The 27,485-nt window shown below is 43.3% G+C and overlaps 1 protein-coding gene across 2 annotated transcripts in view; it reads left to right on the top strand.

Moving 5' to 3' along the window:
- Positions 1-364: 364 nt before the first annotated feature.
- Positions 365-27,485, top strand: part of LOC143790556 (uncharacterized) — a 37,946-nt gene continuing 10,825 nt past the window's right edge. For both annotated transcript variants that reach the window (XM_077279130.1, XM_077279129.1), the window contains exons 1-5: positions 365-654; positions 784-963; positions 1,047-1,170; positions 1,254-1,351; positions 1,549-1,639. In XM_077279130.1, coding sequence (XP_077135245.1) covers positions 424-654; positions 784-963; positions 1,047-1,170; positions 1,254-1,351; positions 1,549-1,639 — 724 coding nt within the window. In that variant the 5' untranslated portion in view covers positions 365-423. The remainder of the gene's footprint in view (positions 655-783; positions 964-1,046; positions 1,171-1,253; positions 1,352-1,548; positions 1,640-27,485) is intronic.

Here is a 27,485-nt window from a genome sequence, read left to right as displayed (position 1 = left end):
AAAGCTTTTATAAAAGCCTCAAACGTCTGTGTGTGAATCAGAGCTGAGATCTAACGTGATAGAAGATTACAGTGCGGGGAAGACGGGAAACCTTCATATAGAGGCCGGTGGTGATGGAGTCAGTGACCGACTCTGGACAAATATGTTTCTAGAGCCGTAGTAGGAGATGAAGATGTCGTCCTCATCATGAAGTCGTTATTTCTCCTGTCACGTGTAATGAATATCTCCTGCAGTATTACTAATGCCGATTCCAGTGTCGGGAAATGAGACGAGAATTAGCATTATGGAACATGTGTCTATGAGAAACGTATTCAGCTGCCGACTCCGAGGAAGAAACTGCTTGTTGTCTGTGGCCTAAAATATATCGGTTTTATTAGTAGATGTAAAAAAGAAAACTAAATACTGTTAAATAATAAATTTCATATGTTTCCCCTTATTATCTCCAGTAATTGTATTATTACACAGGATTTTTATGATGTTACATCGGCTCATCTTCTTCTCATTCAGGTCTCTACAATATCAGATCCTCTCGGGGAAGATCTACATAAGAAAATTTTCCTGATTTATCCATCAAAGATGGATATGGACAGAGAAAAGATGGCAGAGAAAATATTACACCTCACCCTAGAGATCCTCTTCCGGCTTACTGGAGAGGTGAGAGATTCTGATGACGTAACATTACATCATTCTTATCTATGGGAATAACAAATGGACAGAACTGGAGAGGTGAGGACTCTGGAAATGTCTGTAGTGAGATTTATTAATGTGTCTCTCCATAACCAGGATTACACAGTAGTGAAGAAGACCTCTAGTGAGCGCTGTCAGGACCCTGTGTCTGAGGGATGGGGAAGACCCCTGAGCCCAATCATGGGTCCTCCACCTCACCCCCTGATCCATGAGGACATCAATGACCAGAAGATCCTAGAACTCACCTACAAGATGATTGAGCTGCTGACTGGAGAGGTGACACTGCTGGGAATGCTGGGACATTATACAGTAACGCTATGAAGGGATCGGAGGGATCATAGTATAATTGTATGTGTCAGGTTCCTATAAGGTGTCAGGATGTCGCCGTCTATTTCTCCATGGAGGAGTGGGAGTATTTAGCAGGACACAAAGATATGTACAAGGACATCATGATGGAGGTTCCCCAGCCCCTCACATCACCAGGTAATAGACAGGACTAAATACACATGGCGTATAATTATCTGTATGTAAAGAATGAATTCAGTCCCTGTATGTGTTTCCTCCAGATCTATCCAGTAAGAGGACAACACCAGAGAGATGTTCCCGTCCGCTTCTTCCACAGGACTGTAAACAAGAAGATCCTAATTTTCCTCAGGATCATCAGGTAGATGGAGAGAAGGTGTCATGAGATCTCCCCTATGATGTGTAGATGGCTGTGAAGGTCTTGTGCTCAGTCTTGTTTTATCCCCCAGTATTATGTTTTATACTTGTGTAATGAGAATGGTGGAGATGGCAGGATTAGAGCTTATCATAGATGTGACTTCTCCATCTGTCTGTGATTTTTCTCAATATTTGTTTCAGGGTGAATATCTGACCCATATTAATACTACAGAGACATATGTGAGGGGTGATGAGTGTTGTAAAGAGGAGATTCCCACATATGACTACCCAGGTGAGTAGTAACCACTAAATGCAGAGAAGTCACAGATTCTTCTCAGTCACCGTCTGTGGCTGCTTTGTCCGTGGTGTAGTCCGGCTGTATTACCATGATCGCCATTTTGCCTCTAGACCACAACATTCTCCTCCATTCAAAACTGTTCAAATGACTTTGGGCATTGAAAGCCCTTTTATATAGAGCTTACCTCCTGGAGGATCCACCTACCCTCTGGGGATAGAAGACGGTGACCGTTACCTGCCCAGATCTGTAAACTACAAAGCCAAATGACAGCACACGTAGAATGTACTGACAAGTTAGAAAATCACTTGAGGAACATTATTATGATGGGCCTGTAAGAGAAAGCGGAGGGTAATGATGCTGCTGGCTTCCTATAACCCTGATATCTTATTTTCTGAATCTACCTTCTCTCCCTTCTGTGCTGCTGAATGTGCTCATATGGTCCCTACAAGACCAGGTCCAGTCTTTCTGGCCAAACTTTGCTTTAACCCCTTAAGCCCCAAGGGTGGTTTGCACGTTAGTGACCAGGCCAGTTTTTACAATTCTGACCACTGTCCCTTTATGAGGTTATAACTCTGGAATGCTTCAACAGATCCTGATGATTATGACAGATCCTGATGATTATGAGATTTTTTCGTGACATATTGTACTTCATGATTGTGGTAAAATTTGTTTGATATTACCTGCTTTTATTTATGAAAAAAATGGAAATGTGGCGAAAATTTTGAAAATTTCACAATTTTCCAACTTTGACATATCTCTGTGATTTAAAGGCAAAAAAATTCAAACAAAATACTAAAGAAGTAACATTTCCCACATGTCTACTTTACATCAGCATAATCTTGGAACCATAATTTTTTTGTGTTAGGGAGTTATAAGAGTTAAAAATTGACCAGCAATTTCTCATTTTTAAAACCATTTTTTTTTTTTCGGGACCACATCACATTTGAAGTCATTTTGAGGGGTCTATATGATCGAAAATAACCAAGTTTGACACCGTTCTAAAAACTGCACCCCTCAAGGTGTTCAAAACCATATTCAAGAAGTTTATTAACCCTTCAAGTGTTTCACAGGAATTTTTGGAATGTTAAAAAAAAATGAAAATTTAACTTTATTTTCACAAAAAATTTACTTCAGCTCCAATTTCTTTTATTTTACCAATGGAAACAGGAGAAAATGGACCCATAAAAGTTGTTGTAAAATTTGTCCTGAGTACGCTGATACCCCATATGTGGGGGTAAACCACTGTTTGGGTGCATGGCAGAGCTCGTAAGGGAAGGAGCGCTGTTTGACTTTTCAGTGCAAAATTGACTGGAATTGAGATGGGACGCCATGTTGCGTTTGCAGAGCCCCTGATGTACCTAAACCTTGAAACACCCTGCAAGTGACACCATTTTGGAAAGTAGACCCCCTAAGGAACTTATCTAGATGTGTGGTGAGCACTTTGACCCACCAAGTGCTTCACAGAAGTTTATAATGCAGAGCCGTGAAAATAAAAATTCTTTATTTTTTTCACAAAAATTCTTTTTTAGCCCCCAGTTTTGTATATTCCCAAGGGTAACAGGAGAAATTGGAAGACAAAAGTTGTTGTCCAATTTGTCCTGAGTACGCTGATACCCCATATCTGAGGGGGAACCACCGTTTGGGTGCATGGCAGAGCTCGCAAGGGAAGGAGCGCTGTTTGGAATGCAGACTTAGATGAATTGGTCTGCAGGTGTCACATTGCGTTTGCAGAGCCCCTAATGTACCGAAACAGTAGAAACCCCCAAAAGTGACCCCATATTGAAAACTAGACTCCCCAAAGAACTTACCTAGATGTGATGTGAGAACTTTGAACCACCAAGTGTTTCAGTACAGTTTATAACGCAGAGCCGTGAAAATAAAAAAAATTGTTCCCACAAAAATGGTTTTTTAGCCCCCAAATTTTTATTTTCCCAAGGGTAACAGAAGAAATTGGACCCCAAAAGTTGTTGTCCAATTTGTCCTGAGTACGCTGATACCCAAATATTGGGATAAACCCCTGTTTGGGCGCACAGGAGAGCTCGGAAGGGAAGGAGCACTGTTTTTACTTTTTCAACGCAGAATTGGCTGAAATTGAGATGCGTCGCCATGTCGCGTTTGGAGAGCCCCTGATGTGCCTAAACAGTGGAAACCCCCAATTATAACTGAAACCCTAACCCAAACACATCCCCTAATCCTATTGAAAAAAATAGTTTTTGCGTCTCCACATTTTGAGAGCTACAATTTTTCCATATTTTGGTCTACAGAGTCATGTGGGGTCTAGTTTTTTGCGGGACAAGTTGACATTTTTATTGGTACCATTTTCGGTACGTGACATTTTTTGATCGCTTTTTATTCCGATTTTTGTGAGGCAGAATGACCAAAAACCAGCTATTCATGAATTTCTTTTGGGGGAGGCGTTTATACCGTTCCACGTTTGGTAAAATTGATAAAGCAGTTTTATTCTTCAGGTCAGTATGATTACAGCAATACCTCATTTATATCTTTTTTTATGTTTTGGCGCTTTTATACAATAAAAACTATTTTATAGAAAAAATAATTATTTTTGCATCGCTTTATTCTGAGGACTACAGCTTTTTTATTTTTTCGCTGATGATGCTGTATGGCGGCTTGTTTTTTGCGGGACAAGATGACATTTTCAGCGGTACCATGGTTATTTATATCCGTATTTTTTATCGCGTGTTATTCCAGTTTTTGTTCGGTGGTATGATATCAAAGCGTTTTTTTGCCTCTTTTTTTTTTTTTTTTTTGCTATTTTACGGTGTTTACTGAAGGGGTCGTTAAGGATGCGGCGATACTAAATGTGTACTTTTATTGTTTGTTTGATTTTTTTTTTTTTAGATGAAGAAATGTATTTATGGGAACAATTATTTTTTTTGGGTAATTTTTTTTTTCTTTACATATGTCAATTTTTTTTTTCTTAACTTTATAACATTGCTCCGGGGGGGACATCATATTATAGGATCAGATCGCTGATCTGACACTTTGCAAAGCCCTGTGTCAGATCAGCGATCTGATGTGCACTGCAGGAGGCTTGCAAGCGCTAGCTCTGAGCAGGCGCTTGCAAGCCACTTCATTGCAGGGCCCGGAAGCAGCCCCGCGGCCATATTGGATCCGGGGCCTTCAGGGAGGAGGAGGTAGGAGACCCTCTGAGTAACGCGATCACATCGCGGTGCTCCGAGGGTCTCAGGGAAGCACGCAGGGAGCCCCCTCTGCTTCCCTATGCTGCCGGAACACTGCGATCATGTTTGATCGCAGTGTTCCGGGGTTAATGTGCCAGGAGCGGTCCGTGACTGCTCCTGGCACATTGTGCCGGATATCAGCTGCGATAGTGAGCGCGGCCGATCGCATATGACGTACTATCTTGTCCCTGGGAATTAAGTCCCAGGTCACCTCGACGGGATAGTACGTCATATGGGGTTAAGGAGTTAATGATCGACAACATTAATTGAGCAGTGAGGGCCAAGTGTGAATTTCTGTACAATAACAAAAATATTTAGAATTGAGAGTCCTCAGTGGTTGATACCTTGCAATGGCTAACTGAAAAGATGGTAACAAATTGCAAGCTTTCGAGACTACGCAGGTCTCTTCATCAGGCAAAGACTAAAAGAAATTGTGAAGAATCACATATTTATGCACAACATAGCACAGAAAAAAGACAAAACCATGGATAAGACAGGTGACATGAGGCAGAATTACCATGAGTGATAAATAGTTATGTCCATAAATATTGGACCAGTTCTTAGATAAGGAATGTTTTATTGTCCTCTGGGGTCTGGTTCTGTTGTGATGATCCCACATGGTCTGAGGGGCAAGTTCCTTAGTTGATGTAGAAAGACATAAATCCATGCGACACATTCATTCCTGCACTAAGACTGTCAAAGGTCGTCATCAGTTTATATTCCCATGCTCTTCTGTCTCTCTTAGATTTGAAGCTACCTTTTAAAACAAGTAATTTCATGTACATAATGTTATGATTTGAGAGACAAAAATGTATTGCCACAGGTAGATCCATTCTTTTTTCTCTATATACTGTATCCGAAACGCGTTGTATCTCTTCTATTTTAAGTTATGAAATAAAAAAATATGAAATATCATCTTTGAATGTGAGTCCTGGGAAGCGCTGCCATTCATGGGCTGGATGTGCTTTTCTTGAATCAATGTAGCGGTAGTAGGCCAGAGGCCTGATGGGACATGAGGACAAAAAGTCGCTTTCAAGCTTGGCCATGAAAAGATTTGCATACTGTGGGGCCATTTTACTTCCCATTGCTGTGTCAGTCTCCTGTAGATAGATCTTCTTGTCAAATTCAAAGTAATTGTGGGTGAGGATGAATTTTATACGTTTCACCACAGAATCCGCTTCAGTCCCTGTGTTTTCCAGGAAGAATTTGCAGGCATTTAATCCATCCTGGTGTGGGATATTGGAGTACAAAGATTCCACATCCATGGTGGCCAGGATGGTTCCTTCTGGTAGAGGACCTATTGCTGATAGTTTATTCAATAGGTCAGTTGTATCCTGAATGAACCTGCGTGTATCCTTTACCAGGGGTTTAAGAATACCCTCTACCCATCCAGATACCTGCTCAGTAAGGCTACGTTCACATTTGCGTTGTGCGCCGCAGCGTCGGCGCCGCAACGCACAACGCAAACAAAAACGCAACAAAACGCATGCACAACGCTGCGTTTTGCGCCGCATGCTTTCAACGCATGCGGCGCAAAACGCAGCGTGTTTTGTAAACGCAGTTGCGTTTTCAACAAAAAACGCAGCGTTTTGCGCCGCATGCGTTTTTTTGTGCAGTGAGTCATTCTTCATCCCACCCACAAAAAAAAGTGTCTACACAATAGATAAGGACCACCAATGGCTAGAAGAGGGTTGGTGTTTATGTAATTGTGTATATATACCATGGCAGACATGAATTCCTCCCATTTTGCTGGTATTCATGATGGAGCGTCCCATGGACAGTATCGTCATGGATATGGAGATGGAATTTGCCTTGGCTCATGCCTATGCTGTCGTCTGTGCTCATCAAAGAGAAAGAGAAAAACGGAGATGGATTCATCGCCGATTTTGGATACACCCTATCTTGGAAGTCCGGGAGAGCCGTGGAGCATACCATAGCTTGTTTGGCGAACTGAATGAGAACCTGGAGAAATATTTCGAGTACACCAGGATGTCTCAGGAGAGCTTCCGGTATCTTCTGCGTCGGGTGGAAGGAGCCATTAGCAGGCAGGACACGCAGCTCCGGAGAGCTATTTCCGCAGAGGAGCGGCCTCTGGTGACTCTACGGTACGTAGCTGTTTGAATGACTGAGATATGTTCTTCCCTTTTTTTTTTTTTGTTTTCTTAATTTTTTTTGGGGGTGGTATGGTCAATGTACTTTTATAAATTGCAATGTACTTTAATGTAATTTCTTTATCTTCTTGGCAGTTTCCTGGCTACCGGAGAGACCTTGAGATCCCTTCAATTTCAGTTCCGGATTGGAGTCTCCACTCTCTCCGGAATTCTTGCTGAGACCTGCCGCGCTTTGTGGGATAATCTCCGGGAGGAATTTTTACCCGTCCCTACAAGCGATATCTGGTTGGCCAACGCACAGAAATTTGACCAAGTGTGTTCGTTTCCAAACTGTATTGGCGCGGTGGATGGCAAGCACATTCGGATTACCAAGCCAGGGAAAAGTGGATCCCTTTTCTACAACTATAAAAAATATTTTTCCACTGTGCTGATGGCAATTGCCGGTGCGGACTGCCGTTTTCTCGCAGTGGACATTGGTGCGTTTGGCCGTTCAAATGACTCGCGCACATTCAAAGAGTCGGATATGGGCCAAAAATTATATGGCAACAATTTCAATTTCCCCCAGCCATGACCTCTTCCCCACACCGAAGGCCCTGCGATGCCTTTTGTTGTGGTTGGGGATGAGGCATTCCAAATGTCTGCCAACCTATTGAAACCCTACTCCAGTCGGGGCTTGGACCATACGAAAAGGGTGTTCAATTACAGACTGTCCAGGGCCAGAAGGACTGTGGAGTGCGCCTTTGGCATCCTTGTCTCCAAATGGCGGATATTAGGATCCGCCATTAATCTGAAAACTGAGACAGTGGATGAGGTGGTGAAGGCGTGTGTGGTTCTCCACAATTTTATTCTGGCCAAAGAGAGACTGAACGTTGATCTCTATGAAACCATAGCCAACCCATTGCCCGATTTCCATGATCATCCTCTGAGGACAAGTGTGGAAATTGCGCAGATGAGGGATCGTTTTGCGGCCTATTTTGTGTCAGATGTTGGCCGTCTGTCATGGCAAGATACAATGGTGTAGTAAACTGTTGGACTGTATTCTGGTGTGACTATGCTAAAAATAGTTCACCAATGTAATGTGCCTTATCTAAAAAACTTGTAACCCTTTGTTTTTAAAATGTTGTGTTTTAATAAAAAAATTTTCTTAAGTTTTCTACCCTGCTTCAAAGACAAAATTTATACCATACCAATACATTTATTTATAATTTATACCATACAATGGTAATCAGGGTAAATGTCGGGTTACTAAGCGTAGGGCGGCGCATAGTAAACTGATATTTACCCTGTTTCCCAGTGTGAAAGTTTACAAAAAAAACAGTACATATACTCATCTTCGTGTCCCCCGGCGTCTGCTTCCTGCACTGACTGAGCGCCGGCCGGAAAGTGAATGCACAGCACAGCGGTGATGTGACCGCTCTGCTGTTAGGGCCGTCACTCAGTCAGGGCAGGGAAGCGGACGCCGGGGGACGCAATTCTGAGTGTATGTACTGTTGTTTGATTTACAAAACACTGGTAACCAGGGTAATCATCGGAAGCGCGGCGGCCTGCGCTTAACAACCTGATGTTTACCCTGGTTACCCGGGGACCTCGGCATCGTTGGTCGCTGGAGAGCTGTCACACAGACAGCTCTCCAGCGACCAAATAGCGATGCTGCAGTGATCTGCATCATTGTATGTTTCGCTGCAGCATTGTTAAGTGTGAAGGTACCTTTACGGTATGTGTCCACGTTCAGGATTGCATCAGGATTTTGTCACGATTTTTCTTCAGTATTTGTAATACAAAACCAGGAGTGGAACAATTAGAGGCAAAGTAGAATAGAAACATATGCTCCACTTCTGTATTTATCACCCACTCCTGGTTTTGGGTTACAAAACACTGATGAAAAATCGTGACCAAATCCTCATGCAATCCTGAGCGTGGACACATACCCTAGTGATTGAAAACACCTCATACACTTTATTGTTTGTAAACACCTCATACAGCAATGAGAGACACACCAAAAAAGGCAAAACAAAAAAGTTAAAAATAGTGTCTGACATTGCATATATGAGTTGTTTTAAACACATAATATGTGTAGACGGCGCACGGTGTGACTTGCTGAGAAGTATACATGAAAATAAGAACAAATATTGTTGTATTCAAACCAAAATTTTTTATTTGGGGGAAACAGAAAAAAAAAAGGGGAAATAAACTTAGGGGGTATCAACCTGTGCCACAAAGGGGGAATGGTATGTTTCTTTTTGGGAATGGGGAGAGGAAAATGAGGCTGATGAAGACGACGAGGAGGAGGAGGATGTTGACCTATAGTCCAGGAGGCTGGATGGCAGGTCTAAACCCTCCGCAGGGTATAATGGGGAGGAAACCGCCACCTCTGCAGGGCAGGGAGGAGGCAACACGAGCCTTTGCAAAGTTCTTGGTTGGCTCTGGCTGCTCCTGCTGCGGCTAGAGCCCCGACGTGTACTTGTTTGACCTTGAGCAGCCAGAGCCTCAGTGCGTGACCTCTTGCTTTTTTTTTTCTTGCTCTTCCTTTTCCTTTTTTTTCCAGTATCGGCTCCCCCAGAATGATGGCTGCGGGAGGATGAGGGCCTGGCAGGAGCAGGAGTCAGCGGCACACTGCTATGGTGACTGTGGTGGCGTCGCTCGGCACTTGGACCAGGGTGGGGTGGCTGGAGTGGCTCTGCAGCAGTAGTCGGAGTCATGCTAGCCAGCGACGGCACTACGGCAATTGTCGCTGACTGCACGACCCGAGCCTGCTGCAGAGCCCTCACGTAGGAATTGTTGCAGTCCTGCATCACCGAAATCTGGAGTTCCGGCGTAAGGTTTTCCACCATGCCTTTAGCAATTGTACTTAAGAAATGTTTTGCCGGATTTGAGAGCTCGGCTTCCAGGTTTTCAAGGCGCCGTTCCATACTGGACATTTTATCGCTCAACGCCTTGAAACCGTTCTGGAACACCGTGCTCAAGTGCAAAAATTCAGGCATGACTGACCTGTCCGAGGCCCGCTGGCGCTGTCGGGAATTCCCGAACGAAGGTGCGCCAGAGGCCTCGGGCAGGGGAAAACCTGACGTACCGGCAGCCGGTTCTCCAGATGATGGTGGTGCAAGCCTGCTGTCGCTGTGGGATGGCTGTGACGGCTCAGATGGCGATCCATGAAGTTCCGCTTCACAGGGGGGAGCTCGCTGGAGGGTGCTGCTGTGTGTCCTGTGCAAAGATAATGAAAAAATTAGTCTTCAATTAATAACCTATCACATACGCCAACTCCTGTCAAAAAAATTACATGACACATCAAAACATTACAATCCCATGTCTCTCAGTCTGTGTGGCCTATAATAAATTGCTGATTGTTATCGCCAGCTGAGCATTAGGGCTCACGATAACAATCATGGACATACCGACGGCAGAAAATGACTGTTCATTCACGTTGGCAAAGGCAATGCATACCCCTGTCATCGTAAAAAAAAAAATTCTAGATAATGCCTATGTCGCAAAAATAGTATAAAATTTAAAGTCAAGAATCAAATTTAAAAACCCAATAAAAAAAAAAAAAGACTTTGCTGATCTGATCGCAGGAATGGCCATGACGTTAGGATCATGTGATCCAGACGTCATCATTATTCCTGCGATCAGAACTACCCTGACTCAGAACTTAACCTGTCATGGACTACAAGGACTCACGCTTAACCCAAAAAAATTATGGGCTATATACCATTCCACGAGGGAAAAAGGATGGCCAATATGCTACGCTGACTACATGGATGGGCAATACACTATGTTCCTGGCAAATAAACTATGTGGATACGTGGCTAGAACGTGTACTATGTGGCTGCGATATAGTGGCCTAGCAATATACTATGTGTATGCGCAATGTACGTGGCTGGGCAATGTACTATGTGGCTGCGCAATATTATGTGTCTGGGCAATGTACAATGTGGCTGTGCAATATGCTATGTGGATTAAATACTTACTGTCGGCGGGAAAGGATGGGTCTCAGGAATTGGAGTGCCCGGTTAAATTTATATGGCACAGACTTGCCCGCCGCAGCACCACTCCGCGATTGCTCCTCCTCTGTTCGGAGCCCCTTATTGAAACGGTCCTTCATGGATCGCCATCTGGTCCTCAACTTTTTAACTGTGAATGCAAACAAACAAAAAAAAGGTTACATATTTAGAATTTTACAAGGATAAAACAACCGTGTGCGATGCAAAGTTTAGGCGTTGAACGCATCACACACGGTTGTGTTTATCCTGGCAAGATGGGTCATAGCAGCGTCTCAGCAATACTCACTAAAGGTGCCTTTGTCCTTTGCTGAGGCACTGTCAAAGCCATCCCACAGCGACTTTGCCACCTCTGCCCACAAACGTCTCGACACCACCTGGTCCATGTGCCGGGGGTCACGGCTGTCCCACAACGGGCCACGCTCCTGGATGCTGGAAATCAGGAGGTCAACATCGATACTTTCCATGTGGTCCCGTTGTGAAACCTAGAAAAATTAGAAAAAAAAAAGATTACAAATATGCAAATATTAACAAGCACCAGCACCTGGCATGATTTGTACCTTTGCCCTATCCTTGGACTTTTGATGTATGTATATTTATGTTTTCTACACCTGTATTTTTGAATGTTTGTGTGCAGGGAGTTCAACCTTATAAAGCCCCCGTCTCACATAGCGAGATCGCTGCTGAGTCACAAGTTTTGTGATGCAACAGCGACCTCAGTAGCGATCTATGTGTGACACGTACCAGCGATCAGGCCCCTGCTGTGAGATCGCTGGTCGTGTCGGAATGGCCTGGACTTTTTTTGGTCGTTGAGGTACCGCTGACATCGCTGAATCGGTGTGTGTGACACCGATCCAGCGATGTCTTCACTGGTAACCAGGGTAAACATCGGGTTACTAAGCGCAGGGCCGCGCTTAGTAACCCGATGTTTACCCTGGTTACCAGCGTAAATTTAAAAAAAAAAAAACAGTACATACTCACCGTCTGATGTCCGTCAGGTCCCTTGCCGTCTGCTTCATGCTCTGACTGTCTGCCGGCCGTAAAGTGAGAGCACAGCACAGCAGTGACGTCACCGCTGCGCTCTGCTCTCACTGTTCGGTGGCACTGTCAGAGCAGGAACGCAGACGGCAAGGGACCTGACGGACATCAGAAGGCGAGTATGTTTTTTTTTTTATTGGGTAACCAGGTTAAACATCGGGTTAAGCGCGGACTTGCGCTTAGTAACCCGATGTTTACCATGGTTACCCGGGTGCTGCAGGGGGACTTCGGCATCGTTGAAGACACTTTCAACGATGACGAAGTCAGTCCCCTGATCGTTGGTCGCTGGAGAGAGCTGTCTGTGTGACAGCTCCCCAGCGACCACACAACGACTTACGAATGATCACGGCCAGGTCGTATCGCTGCTCGTGATCGTTGGTAAATCGCTATGTGCGACGGGGCCTTTAACTTCCCCCGATACTTGCTGCTCTGAAAAGCTATAATTAAATTAAGCTTAGTAAACATCCCTAGTGAAACCAGGATGCTCCTAATGTTCCTCCCAGCAGGATGCTATTAAAAAAAAAAGATTAAAAAAAAAAAAAAAAAAGATACTCACTTGCCGGCCTGACGCAACACCTTGGCCCCGACCTCGCTGCTCCCGCTGACTGCCTTCCCCCTCCTCACTTGAAGAAGCCTGTAAAAATTGTATACAAAAATTATTGTCAATGGTACAAATGGCAGCGAATAGTAAGCAACTGAACATAATTACTCACCGCACTCCCCCGCGCCGATTGGCCAGATTCACATGGACTCGCCATTCTTGCAAGTTTGCTCTGCAATGAAAAAATTAGCAAAAATTCAAATACAAAGAACAAAAAATTAAAACAAGCACAATTGACTGTTGACTGATAGATAGGAGAATGCAAACTGAAAAAAGCAACACCACAACGCCATACATTGCAAGAGAACACAATAGAAGAAACAATACAAGAATAGACAAAAAAAATTTTTTAAAACAAAAGACACCAATGTTCAAATTTTTAAATATTAAAAAAATTAACAGGGAAAAAAAGGCACGATGAAATAGCAAACTGCACGCCATACTTTACAATTGCAAAAAGACATGATCCAAAACAACACCATCTGGTGACATCTACCACAGAAATACATCTTGAAAAGGAGAAAAATACCATTCTAGATAATAAGCAATAAACATTACGGGACAACCGCTGTTAAAAATAAACCATAAAATCGAAAAGAAAACACATGAAATTTCACATAGAAAAATGGCCACACCAAAAAAAAAAAAAAAATTATTCTACACACTTGGCAATGAAAAGTCAAGGAAGGAGATATATGCCATACGGAAAATGACGTAAATCATCATAGATAAAAAAAAAAAAAAAAAGGGAAAATACAATTGAAAATAGAATGGCATAGCAGCACGGAACTATACAATACAAATTAAACAACATAAATGTAGCCCCCCCACCAGCAAGAAAAGACGCTCAAGGAAAGAAAAATAAATGCCAACAGCATAATAAACACAGCAAGACATGAGTCAAGAAAACGCCATACGGATACCCACAACAATAGAAACCAGGAAAATACATGCACCTGAAATTAAAAAATCTGCAAAAAAACAAAAATTGAACAACCGCATGACACCAGAACAACCAAAAATCCATTAAAAGAATCCAAAACCAAGCAAGGCCGAAGACAAGAAATGCCAGCATATAACGCCAGAAGTACATCAAAACCAGATTAAAAACACAATTTTTCAATAACAACACGCAGTGCCATAACCGTACAATAGCACACACCAAACATTGCACAAATTAAAATCAAAATCAAGAAAGAAAACACAGAATAAAAAATATGCAAAGAGAAATATATACTTACAGGTTTTAAAGCAGGTTTCTCCTCTGTGACTTCTCTGTAGAGAATAGCCTTGTGAAAGACAATGCCAACCCCCTTTTTTTTTATCTATATAGTGTTTTTTTTAAGTGTCTAGACAAAGTCTAGACAATGTTTTGCATTTTTTATTGGAAAACGCATGCGTCGTACAACGCACCACGACGCAAGTACTTGCGTCGTCTGCGTTGTCAATGCAAGTCAATGGGAAAAAAGGCGCATCGACGACGCAAACACGACGCATGCGTTTTTTAAAAAGTCAGCGCCGCCCAAAAAATGCAACATGTTGCGTTTGCCGCGCCCTGACAGGTGCGCCCTTACGCCGCATGCGGCGTACAACGCACCAAAACGCATGACAACGCATGTACATGCGGCGCCATGCGGCCCCAATGTTAAAGATAGGGACGCACGACGCATGCGTTTTGTTGCGGCGACGACGCTGCGGCGCACAACGCAAATGTGAACGTAGCCTAAGGCTACGTTCACATTTGCGGTCAGCGCCGCAGCGTCGGGCGCCGCAGCGTCGCCGCATGCATCATGCGCCCCTATATTTAACATGGGGGCGCATGGACATACGTCGCACTTGCGTTTTGCGCCGCATGCGTCACTGCGGCGCACGCGTCCGGTTGCAGAGGATGCAGCAAGATGCATTTTTGCTGCGTCCAAAATCAATGAAAAAAAGGACGCATGCGGCGCAAAACGCAGCGTTGTGCATGCGTTTTGCTGCGTTTTTGTTTGCGTTGTGCGTTGCGGCGCCGACGCTGCGGCGCACAACGCAAATGTGAACGTAGCCTAAGGGTGCCCACACATGAATTGATTGCTCTTGTCTGTTTGCTTCCTTCATATAGTCTGATGTGTTCATCATGACTATTGCACCTCCCTTGTCAGCAGGTTTGATGATCATTTCTTTGTTGGTCTTCAGAGACTGTACCTTTCTCTCCTAGGCACTGATGTTGGATGCTTGTCTCCTGTTAGTATCTATGATGGTGGATTTTATCAAGTCCAAAGGTAAAAAGAGAAAAAGTAGTTCGCACTCACCAAGCCCGCTGCTGCAAACAAGTCTTTATTAGGACAAGGACAGGGAGAACATGATGTCTGAAGCAGCGGGCTTGGTGAGTGCTAACTACTTTTTCTCTTTTTACCTTTGGCAACATGCACTTTTTTGGTTAAGCACCCCTTGTGCCCCTGCAAGGTGTAGGAGGCAGAGGTACTGGTACAGCATATTACAGCACGCAGATAGGTGATCGCGTTTTGCCAGCAGTGCGGGTATTTGCATTTTCTTCTTTTTTTGGACTTTGTGGATTTTATCAAGTGTCTGAAGGTGTCTATATATTTATCCAAATGAGGGTTGCGTCCAGGTGGAGGTGTCCAGTCTACATACAGGAAAGATATATAAATATGTGATTCTTCAGGATTTCGTTTAGTCTCGCCTGATGAAGAGACCTGAGTAGTCTCGAAAGCTTGCAATTTGTTACCATCTTTTCAGCTAGCCATTAAAAGGTATCGACCACTGAGGACTCTCAATTCTAAATATTTTTCTATCTACTGGCTTACACGGTACCAAGATATATATCTTTCCTGTATAAAAATGGAGGATACCAGAATTTACAGGAATTACAACCTTTACTACAAAAAGATGCCCGCTTACAATCCATTTTTCCAGACCCCCCACTATTGTGCTTTAGGCAGCCCCCAAATCTAAGAAGCATCATTGTCAACAGCTCCCTGTCCTCTCCAACAGCTGCAGGTACCTTTCCTTGCAATCAGAAAAAAATGTAAAACCTGTCCATTTATAATGACCATGAACAAGATAAAGATCCCCAATTCACATAAGGACTACAAGATACCAGGTACTTTCAGCTGCGTCAGTTCTAATGTGGTGTACTTAATTATTTGTACTAAATGTCCAACTGGGGGTCTGAATGTGGGGAAGACAGGGCAGAAACTGAGAACAAGAATGAACTCTCATCGCCACACAATAAGAGAAAAAAAGAATGGGTCTCCCTGTGGCAAAATATTTTTGTCTCTGAAATCATAACATTATGGACATGAAATTACTTGTATTAAAAGTAGCTTCAAATCTAAGAGAGACAGAAGAGTATGGGAATATAAACTGATGACGACCTTTGACAGTCTTAGTGCAGGAATTAATGTGTCGCATGGATTTATGTCTTTTTACATCAGCTAAGGAACTTGCCCCTCAGACCATGTGGGGTCATCACAACAGAACCAGACTCCAATCAGAGGACAATAAAACATTCCTTATCTAAGAACTGGCCCAATATTTATGAACATAACTGTTTATCACTAATGGTAATTCTGCTTCATGTCACCTGTCTTATCCATGTTTTTTTTTTTTCTGTGCTATGTTGTGCATCAATATGTGATTCTTCAGAATTTCTTTTAGTCTTTGCCGGATGAAGAGACTTGTGTAGTCTCGAAAGCTTGCAATTTGTTACCATCTTTTCAGTTAGCCATTAAAAGGTATCAACCACTGAAGACTCTCAATTCTAAATATTTTTCTATCTACTGGCTAACACAATACCAAGATATATATCTTTCCTGTACAATAACAGGATGTACAATAACAAATTGTATTGTGGTACCGTGTTAGCCAGAAAAATCGATGTGAATACTTTTCTGCCCAATGATGACAAAAGTATTCTAGGAGTGATACCTTTATTGGCTAACCAGAAAATAATATGTTTGCAGCTTTCAGAGCACAGTGGCTCCTTCTTCAGGCAGGATTACTAATGGGTTAATAAGAAAAAAGCACAACATTTAAGGAATACTACAGTAGGACATGACTTCAGGAGGTGTGATGCCTCCTAAAGATAAACCAAGGAAATCTAATTACCGTATATACTCGAGTATTAGCCAAGATTTTCAGCCCATTTTTTTAGACTGAAAGTGCCCCTCTTGGCTTATACTAGAGTCGTTGTCCCAGGGGTCGGCGGGGAAGAAGGAGCGGCAGCTGTCAAATCATACTTACCTGCTCCCGGCGCGTGTCTGCATGTTCCTGCAGCTCTGGCCCCCCATAGCTTCTTCCTGTGTTAACTATTGACGTGCAGGCATGGGCCCCCACGTCAATAGTGTCCCGCAGGCCCGCAGCGCCGGCAGGGGGGGGCCGGTGAGCAGATTAGATGGGGCCCGATGCGGGCCCCATACGCCAGTCATGGCTGTCATGCCCTGATGGCGGCCCTGATTGTATGGGGCATATTTTCTATGAAGCATCTTATGGGGCCCATCATGAACTTTATGTAGCATTATATGGGGCATATTTTATTATGGAGCATCTTATGGGGCCCATCATGAACTCTATGGAGCATTATATGGGGCTCCTGATTCAATATGGATATTCAAAAACACAACCTACTGATGTCTCAATTAATTTTACTTTTATTAGTATCTATTTTTATTTTTGAAATTTACCGGTAGCTGCTGCATTTCCTACCCTAGGCTTATACTCGTGTCATTAAGTTTTCCCAGTTTTTTGTGGCAAAATTAGGGGTCTCTGCTTATACTCGGGTCGGCTTATACTCGAGTATATACGGTAGTCATTTTGTTACAAATGGAAAGGGAGTGAGAATGATGTTCTTAGGTATCTGGAGTCCTGGCGGAGGTGTGAATTGTATCCATGTAGTGAGTCGTAAATCCAGGAGTTAAATTGAGTTCTAGTGTCAAAGAATTGAACATCTTCATTAGTTTGAATTATGATATTTTTCTTTCTCTGTCATCCTTAAAATGACCTTTTAGTATTAAGACTTTTAAGTCTGTCATACAATGTCTAGTTCCAGAGAAATGTTTTCCCACAGGTGTGTCCACAATATGAGCCAAGCACAGGAGAAATGCATGTTCTATCAAAGGGACTAACATTCTGTCCTACAAAACAGCTTGATAGGGCTCAGTTCTGTAGCGATATCAAGGAATTCTTCCACAGATTTCTACTCAAAGAATTCTTTCATAACAGATATCATATCACAAGACAATGTGAACGACACAGCAAAAAAGAAAGAGGACAAGCTGGACCCCGGAACCTGGCCACAACCAAACTCTGGATCACTACATTGACTGTTTCCGTAAAAAAGTTATATCTGACATTTTGGACAGACACCATAAAGTGCCGCAAAATATCACTATGGAGGAAAGAAAAGCCATACAATTTTAAAAGCCAATAACAATATCATCATCAAACCAGCAGACAAAGGAGGAGCTGTAGTTATAATGAACACGACAGATTACATCCAGGAAGCAAACACACAAATTTTGGATATAAAATGCTACACTCCACTTCAGGGAGATCCGACCAAAAATACATAGAGGAACTAACACATGTCATCAATGGATCTGATTCTACTTCATCCTCAACGCTGGAACTTACACCAGACAATTCCCAAACAGGTACCTTCTACATGTTGCCTAAAATACATAAAGAAGGTAATCCTAGGAGGCCTATCACCTCTGGTATTGGGACTTTAACTGAGAATATCTCAGGCTAGGTGGAGAACATTCTGAAACCCTTAGTGAAGTGCACACCCAGCTATATCCAGGACATCACGGATACTCTTTGCAAATTGTCAGCGCTGGGCCCACTTCCAGAGGACACGATACTAGCCACCATGGATGTAGAGTCTCTCTATTCCAACATTCCTCATGAGGATGGAATTGCAGCATGGAAATATTTCCTTCAAATGAACAATCTAGCCACAGAATCAGCACTGTGGCAAGATCAGGTTTGTGCTTCATCACAACTATTTTTCTTTTGGGAACAATTTATACGAACAGTGTATGGGCAGGGCCATGGGAAGCAAAATGTCTGCACAATATGCTATCTTATTTATGGCGAAACTGGAGTAAGAATTTTTGTCATCTTGCTCTATTAAACCTCTTGCATACTTCCGCTACATTGATGATCTGCTAATAATCTGGACAGGCTCAAAAGATAATCTACTAACCTTCCACAATAACTTCAACAAGTACCACCCAACCATCAAGCTTACCCTCAACTTTTGAAAGATCCAAATACATTTTCTGGACATGACCATATACATCAAGGACAACGCCATACAAACCTCAATTTACCATAAGCCCACAGGACGTCCGGCATATCTTAGATGGGACAGCTTTCATTCAAGACACACCAAAAAATCCATCATCTACAGTCAAGCTCTGAGATATATTCGGATCTGTTCAGACAGTAAAGAAAGGGAACTACAGCTGCTATCACTGAGGAACACATTCCTACAAGAAGGATACCATCCACTGGTAATAGATTAACAGATCCACAGGGCTACAAGGGTCCCAAGAAATAGCCACATGGATTACACACTGAGGGAGGACAACAACAGGGTGCCTCTTGTGGTCACATACAACCCCCACATGAGCATCCTAAGGGAAATTGGTGCTGATCTCCATCCCATATTCCAGAGACCACAAACTGAAAGACATATTCCCAGAACTTCCACTTCTCTCCTATAAATGGCCCCCTAACTTAAGGAATCTCCTTGTCAGAAGTGTCCTCTCATCACCATCAGTGACGGGCACATTCCCCTGTAACAATAAAAAATGCAAAACGTGTACCCACATATTACCAACAGATATAGTCCGTGTACAAAACACAAATCAGGACTATAAGGTCACGGGTTCCTTCTCATGTACATCCTCCAACGTGGTGTACATGATACAATGTACGAGGTGCCCTGGAAGTATCTATATTGGGGAAACCATGTAAAAACTACCAACTAGGATGAATCTACACAGACACACAATCAGGAATGAAATGGACACGCCTGTGGGAAAACATTTCTCTGGACCTGGACATTGTATGACAGACTTAAAAGTCTTAATACTAAAAGGTTATATTAAGGGTACGTTCACACAGGACTTTTTTGCTGCTTTTTTTTATGCTAATTTAGGTGCGTTATTTTGGTGCGTATTTGGTGCGTTTTTTGGGTACGTTCACACAGGACTTTTTTGCTGCAGATTTTTGCTGCAGATTTTTGCTGCTTTTTTTATGCCAATTTTCGGCTGCTAGGACACCTCACAATGGCTCTTCACACCTGACAATGGCTCTTCACACCTTACTACCAGGAACTCCCTCACAATAGATCACAATCAGGACACCTCACAATGGCTCTTCACACCTCACTAACCACACCCCTAAGCTCTTGGCTGTGAGATCCCTTCCTGCTGGCCATGATTTTCTGCACAAAAAACGCAGCAAATAATGCTACATGCGTTTTTTCACCGTTTTTGCAGCGTTTTTTTCATCACCCATTCAAGTCAATGGGTGAAAAAACGCTGCAAAAACGCTGAAAGAAGTGACATGCCCTATGTCCAAAAAAAGCAGCAAAGCAGAAAATACTGATCAAACAAAAAACCAACGTGTGTGCATGAGATTTCTGAAATCTCATAGGCTTTACTGGTACTGTAAAAAGCAGCTGAAAATTAGCATAAAAAAAAGCAGCAAAAAAAAGCAGCAAAAAAGTCCTGTGTGAACGTACCCTTAGGATGACAGAGAAAGAAAAATTTGAGAATTCAAACTAATGAAGATGTTCAATTCTTTGACACTAGGACTCAATTTAACACCTGGATTTATGAGTCACTACATGGACACAATTCACACCTCCACCAGACGGACTCCAGATAACTAAAGGTACCTTCACACGAAACGACTTTGTAACGATATCGCTAGCGATCCGTGACGTTGCAGCGTCCTCGCTAGCGATATCGTTTAGTTTGACACGCAGCAGCGATCAGGATCCTGCTGTGATGTCGCTGGTCGCTGAATAAAGTCCAGAACTTTATTTGGTCGTCCGATCGCCGTGTATCGTTGTGTTTGAAAGCAAAAGCAACGATACCAGCGATATTTTACACTGGTAACCAGGGTAAACATCGGGTTACTAAGCGCAGGGCCGCACTTAGTAACCCAATGTTTACCCTGGTTACCAGCGTAAAAGTAAAAAAAACAAACAGTACATACTCACCTTCGCTTCCCCCAGCGTCCGCTTCCTGACACTTACTGAGCGCCGGCCCTAAAGTGAAAGTGAAAGCACAGCGCTGACGTCACCGCTGTGCTGTTAGGGCCGGAGCTCAGTCAGTGTCAGGAAGCAGATGCTGGGGGACGCGAAGGTGAGTATGTACTGTTTGTTTTTTTTACTTTTACGCTGGTAACCAGGGTAAACATCGGGTTACTAAACGCGGCCCTGCGCTTAGCAACCCGATGTTTACCCTGGTTACCCGGGGACCTCGGCATCGTTGGTCGCTGGAGAGCGGTCTGTGTGACAGCTCCCCAGCGATCAAACAGCGACGCTGCAGCGATCGGCATCGTTGTCGCTATCGCTGCAGCGTCGCTTCGCGTGAAGGTACCTTAAGAACATCATTCCCACTGCCTCTCTGCTTGTAAGAAAATACCTAATTAGATTTCCTTGGTTTATCTTTAGGAGGCATCACACCTCCCACCCCTAACAAATGTCCTCCTGTAGTATTCCTTAAGTGTTGTACTTTTTTCTTATTAACCTATTTGTAATCTTGCCTGAAGAAGGAGCCTCTGTGCTCTGAAAGCTGCAAACATATTATTTTCTGGTTAGCCAATAATGGTATCACTCCTAGAATACTTTTGTCATCATTGGGCAGAAAGTATTCACATCGATTGTACAATAGCAGCAGAGTTTCCCTTTATCCTGTAATTTCAATTTCTTTTAGAACCCACTAACATCAAGGAAGATTGTGATAAACTGCATAAAATCCATTACACCTGTGCCATGATATATCTCTAAGCTGTGGGTGGCTGATGGCTGTAATCTACATTTATTCACCCCTGCAGGGGATGTGTTGGCATGGCTCCAGAACTGGTTTCATGGCTTCACTCCATATTATAAATGACATTATGTTTTTGATCCTAAAGGCCCCGTCTCACATAGCGAGATCGCTAGCGAGTCACAAGTTTTGTGACGCAACAGCGACCTCAGTAGCGATCTCGCTATGTTTGACACGTACCAGCGACCAGGCCCCTGCTGTGAGATCGCTGGTCGTGTCGGAATGGCCTGGACCTTTTTTTGGTCGTTGAGGTCCCGCTGACATCGCTGAATCGGTGTGTGTGACACGGATTCAGCGATGTCTTCACTGGTAACCAGGGTAAACATCGGGTTACTAAGCGCAGGGCCGCGCTTAGTAACCCGATGTTTACCCTGGTTACCATCGTAAATGTAAAAAAACCCAAACACTACATACTCACATTCTGGTGTCCGTCAGGTCCCTTGCCGTCTGCTTCCCACTCTGACTGACTGCCGGCCGGAAAGTGAAAGCACAGCGGTGACGTCACCGCTCTGCTGTTGGGCCGGCGCTCAGTCAGTGCAGGAAGCGGACGCCGGGGGACGTGAAGGTGAGTATGTAGTGTTTGTTATTTTACATTTTACACTGGTAACCAGGGTAAACATCGGGTTACTAAGCGCAGCCCTGCGCTTAGCAACCCGATGTTTACCCTGGTTACCCGGGGACCTCGGCATCGTTGGTCGCTGGAGAGCGGTCTGTGTGACAGCTCTCCAGCGACCACACAGCGACTAAACAGCGACGCTGCAGCGATCAGCATCGTTGTCTGTATTGCTGCAGCGTCGCTGTGTGTGATGGGGCCTTAAGGAATTCAGATCACTGCACAATCTCTCCTGAAATGGGGAGCAATATTACATTCTCTAATCTTCTGGTCAGGACTCATAGTAGCCTCAATGGTCCGCCATAAATTAATGCAACGCCGGTTTAATGTTGAAGTTCTTCCCTCGTACGTACGTTGTTGGGAATGTAACATATAATAAAATTTTTTTTTTTTTTACCTGTTCATACTGTATGATAGTTTAGTTGTGGTGGGATTCATCTGCCTGACTTATGTGAGTCTGTAACTCCATGATAGTCATAAAAAAAAAAGCTCTCCGTCACCTCTTCCAAATGCTTAACCCCTTCCCGACCTGTGACACAGCATATGCGTCATGAAAGTCGGTGCCAATCCGACCTGTGACGCATATGCTGTGTCACAGAATGCTCGCGTTCCTGCAGGCCGGGTGAAAGGGTTAACTCCAATTTCACGCAACCTACAGGAACAGGGGGAGTGGTACTTCAGCACGGGGGGTGGCTTTGCCCCCCCCCCCCGTGGCTATGATTGCTCTGATTGGCTGTTTCACTTTCAACAGCCAATCAGAGCAATTTGTAACATTTCACCAATGAAACTTGGTGAAATATTACAATCCAGCCATGGCCGATGCTGCAATATTGGCCACGGCTGGAGACCCCGATCTGATCCTGCCACCGACTGACAGAGGCGATCTGCCGCCGCCGTCAGTCTTTCCTACCCCTCCTTTATGTTCTCCGCGCCATCCTCTCCACTCCGCCCCCCTGTCCTGTCCGGTGCCACCCCTGCTCTCCGATCCCACCCCGGTAACTACAGAATCCCTCGCGGTGTCTGTCCGGCTTGTAGCTTGGGCGCCACCATCTTCCAAAATGGCGGGCGCAGTGCGCCCGACGAATCGGCCGGCAGGTTCGTTCATTCACTTTGATCACTGTGATAGGTTTTATTACAGTGATCAAAATAAAAAAAATTGTAAATAGCCCCCCCCCCTTTATCACCCCCATAGGTAGAGAGCAGCATAAAATAAAGAAAATATATTTATTTTTCCACTAGGGTTAGGGTTAGGGTTAGAACTAGGGTTAGGGTTAGGGTTGCAATTAGGGTTAGGGTTAGAATCAGGGTTAGGGTTGGAATTAGGGTATGTGCACACGGTGCAGATTTGGCTGCGGATCCGCAGCGGATTGGCAGATTCGCAGCAGTTTTCCATGCATTGTACAGTACCATGTAAACCTATAGAAAACCAAATCCGCTGTGCCCATGGTGCGGAAAATACCACGCGGAATCGCTGAGTTGTATTTTCCGCAGCATGTCAATTCTTTTGTGGATTTCGCAGCGTTTTACACCTGCTCCTCAATAGGAATCTGCAGGTGTAAAACCGCAGGAAATCCGCAGGTAAAATGCAGTGTGTTTTACCTGCGGATTTTTCAAAAACTGTGCAGAAAATTCTGCACACCAATCCGCAACGTGGGCACATAGCCTTAGGGTTAGGGTTGGAATTAGGGTTAAGATTAGGGTTAGGGGTGTGTTGGGGTTAGGGTTGTGATTAGGGTTAGGGTTGGGATTAGGGTTAGGGGTGTGTTGGGGTTAGTGTTGGAGTTAGAATTGAGGGGTTTCCACTGTTTAGGCACATCAGGGGGTCCCAAACACGACATGGCGCCACCACTGATTCCAGTCAATCTTGCATTCAAAAAGTCAAATGGTGCTCCCTCCCTTCCGAGCCCCGACGTGTGCCCAAACAGTGGTTTACCCAAACATATGGGGCATAAGCATACTCAGGAAAAATTGCAGAACAACGTTGGGGGTCTAATTTCTCCTGTTACTCTTGTGAAAATAAAAAATTGGGGGCTAAAAATTTATTTTTGTGGGGGAAAAAAATGATTTTTCATTTTCACGGCTCTACGTTATAAAATTCTGTGAAGCACCTGGGAGTTCAAAGTGCTCACCACACATTTAGATAAGTTCCTTGGGGGTCTAGTTTACAAAATGGGGTCACTTGTGGGGGGTTTCTACTGTTTAGGCACATCAGGGGCTCTGTAAACGCAACGTGACACCCGCAGACCATTCCATCAAAGTCTGCATTTCAAAATGTCACTACTTCCCTTCCGAGCCCCGACGTGTTCCCAAACAGTGGTTTACCCCCACATATGGGGTATCTTCGTACTCAGGACAAACTGGACAACAACTTTTGGGGTCCAATTTCTCCTATTACCCTTGAGAAAATAAAAAAATTGCAAACTAAAAATCATTTTTGAGGAAAAAAAAAAGATTTTTTATTTTCACGGCTCTGCGTTATAAACTTCTGTGAAGCACTTGGGGGTAAATAGTACTCACCACACATCTTGATTAGTTCCTTGGGAGGTCTAGTTTCCAAAATGGGGTCACTTGTGGGGGAGCTCCAATGTTTAGGCACACAGGGGCTCTCCAAACGTGACATGGTGTCCGCTAACGATTGGAGCTAATTTTTCATTCAAAAAGTCAAATGGCGCTCCTTCCCTTCCGAGCCTTGCCGTGCATCCAAACAGTGGTTTACCCCCACATATCAGGTATTGGTGTACTCAGGAAAATTTGCCCAACAAAGTCTAGGATCTATTTTATTCTGTTGTCCATATGAAAATGAAAACATTGAGGCTAAAAGAAAATTTTTGCAAAAAAAAAGTACTTTTTCATTTTTACAGTCCAATTTGTGAAGCTTCTGGGGGGTTCAAAGTGCTCACTATGCATCTAGATAAGCTCCTTGGAGGGTCTAGTTTCCAAAATGGCGTCACTTGTGGGGGAGATCCAATGTTTAGGCACACAGGGGCTCTCCAAACGAGACATGGTGTCCTCTAAAGATTGGAGCCAATTTTTCATTTAAAAAATCAAATAGCACTCCTTCCCTTCTGAACCCTGCTGTGTGCCCAAACAGTGGTTTCCCCTCCACATATGGGGTATCAGCGTACTCAGGACAAATTGGACAACAACTTTTGTGGTCCACTTTCTCCTTTTACCCTTGGGAAAATAAAAAAAATTGTTACTAAAAGATAATTTTTGTGACTAAAAAGTTAATTGTTAATTTTTTCCTTCCATGTTGCTTCTGCTGCTGTGAAACACCTGAAGGGTTAATAAACTTCTTGAATGTAGTTTTGAGCACCTTGAGGGGTGCAGTTTTTAGAATGGTGTCACTTTTGGGGATTTTCAGCCATACAGACCCATCAAACTGACTTCAACTGTGAAGTGATCCCTAAAAAAAAAAAAAAAAAATGGTTTTGTAAATTTTATTGTAAAAATGAGAAATCGCTGGTCAAATTTTAACCCTTATAACTTCCTAGCAAAAAAAAACTTGTTTCCAAAATTATGCTGATGTAAAGTAGACATGTGAGAAATGTTATTTGTTAACTATGTTGTGTTACATAACTCTGGTTTAACAGAATAAAAATTCAAAATTTGAAAATTGCGAAATTTTCAAAATTTTCCCTAAATTTCACAAATAAACGCAAAAAATATCGACCTAAATTTACTACTTACATGAAGCCCACTATGTCATGAAAAAACATTCTCAGAATCGCTAGGATCCGTTGAAGCGTTCCTGAGTTATTACCTCATAAAGGGACAGTGGTCAGAATTGCAAAAAATGGCCAGGTCATTAAGGTCAAAATAGGCTGGGTCATGAAGGGGTTAAGATCTAAATTTAAAGTGAACCTGTCAGCAGGATTGTGCACAGTAACCTACACATAGTGTCAGGTCAGCGCCGTTATACTGGTTAAATTGATACCTGGTGATGAAATCCGTCTTGTGGTTGTTGTTTAATGTTTTTTTGCAGTTTTCAGTTAATGAGATTCTCGTGCTCTTGGGCGGCGCTGTGGGCGGGTCTTTATGTGGTGCTCTGCTTTCATATTCATCTGTATTGGCTTATGACAGGTCACTGATCCTTCAGTGACCTGCCCCCCATTTTTTCATAATGCATATAATGTTAGTATTATTGTTGATCATGCCTATAATATTGTGGCTATTGCGAGGCTTAGACATTTTTTTTACATCCAACAAAATGACACCGATGGAGCAAGTCCAGTTGCATCTTTCTCTTACTTATAGATGCTATTGCACAGGCGCCGCCATTGCCGGTGACATTTTGGTGTATGTAATTTATTTTTTAAGCATCACAATAGCCACAATATTATAGGCATTATCAACAATAATATCAACGCTATTATATGCATTATGTAAAAATGGGCCAGGTCACTGAGGGATCAGTGACCTGTCATAAGCCAATACAGATGCATATGTAATCAGAGCACCACATAAAGACCCGCCCCCAGACCCACCTCAGAGCACAAGAATCTCATTAACTGAAAACTACAAATACAGATTAAACAATAACCACAAGACAGATTTCATCACCAGGTATCCATGTAATCAGTATAACGCCACCGACCTGACAGTGTCTGTAGGTTACTGTGCACAATCCTGCTGAGAGGTTCACTTTAAGACACCTCAGCTCTGCACTATTATACACAGTTCTTTTTAAATGTGTAATATTTCTTCTTGATACTCATCTGACAGAAAATATTGGCTCTTACGATACTTTAGATTGTGAAGTCACCGAGCCCCATACTCTAATTACACCAGAGAGGTTTCATCACTAGCTACTCATTTACTACTGATGAAGACTGCTGAGGTTGGTCATTTCAGTAAATGTGTTATTGCCTATAGTCACAGTTTTTGATTACAGAAGTCAGTGTCAAAAATACTCTGATTTAACCTCTTCCTGCAGCCAGTTTTGTGTTCCTAATCAGGCCCCATTTTTCATATCTGACGTATGTCACGTTATGTAGTCATAACTTTGGAGTTAATCACAAAGGATAATAGAAAACAAATGGATCTTACAAATTTTCCAACTTTTACAATACCCTACATACGATTGTACTGTCTGGGCACATGACAGTGTTCAGAAGGGAAGGAGCGCCATGTAGCTATTTGAATGTAGATCTAGCTAGACTAGATTGCAGACACAATGTATTGGGTCACCTGGCAGCTCAAAAGATATCC

The sequence above is a fragment of the Ranitomeya variabilis genome, unplaced genomic scaffold (genome assembly GCF_051348905.1).
Source record: "Ranitomeya variabilis isolate aRanVar5 unplaced genomic scaffold, aRanVar5.hap1 Scaffold_398, whole genome shotgun sequence".
NCBI classification, from domain to species: Eukaryota; Metazoa; Chordata; class Amphibia; order Anura; family Dendrobatidae; genus Ranitomeya; species Ranitomeya variabilis.
The sequence above is the reverse complement of the archived record's forward strand: the minus strand, read 5'-3'. Positions and strand labels throughout refer to the sequence as shown.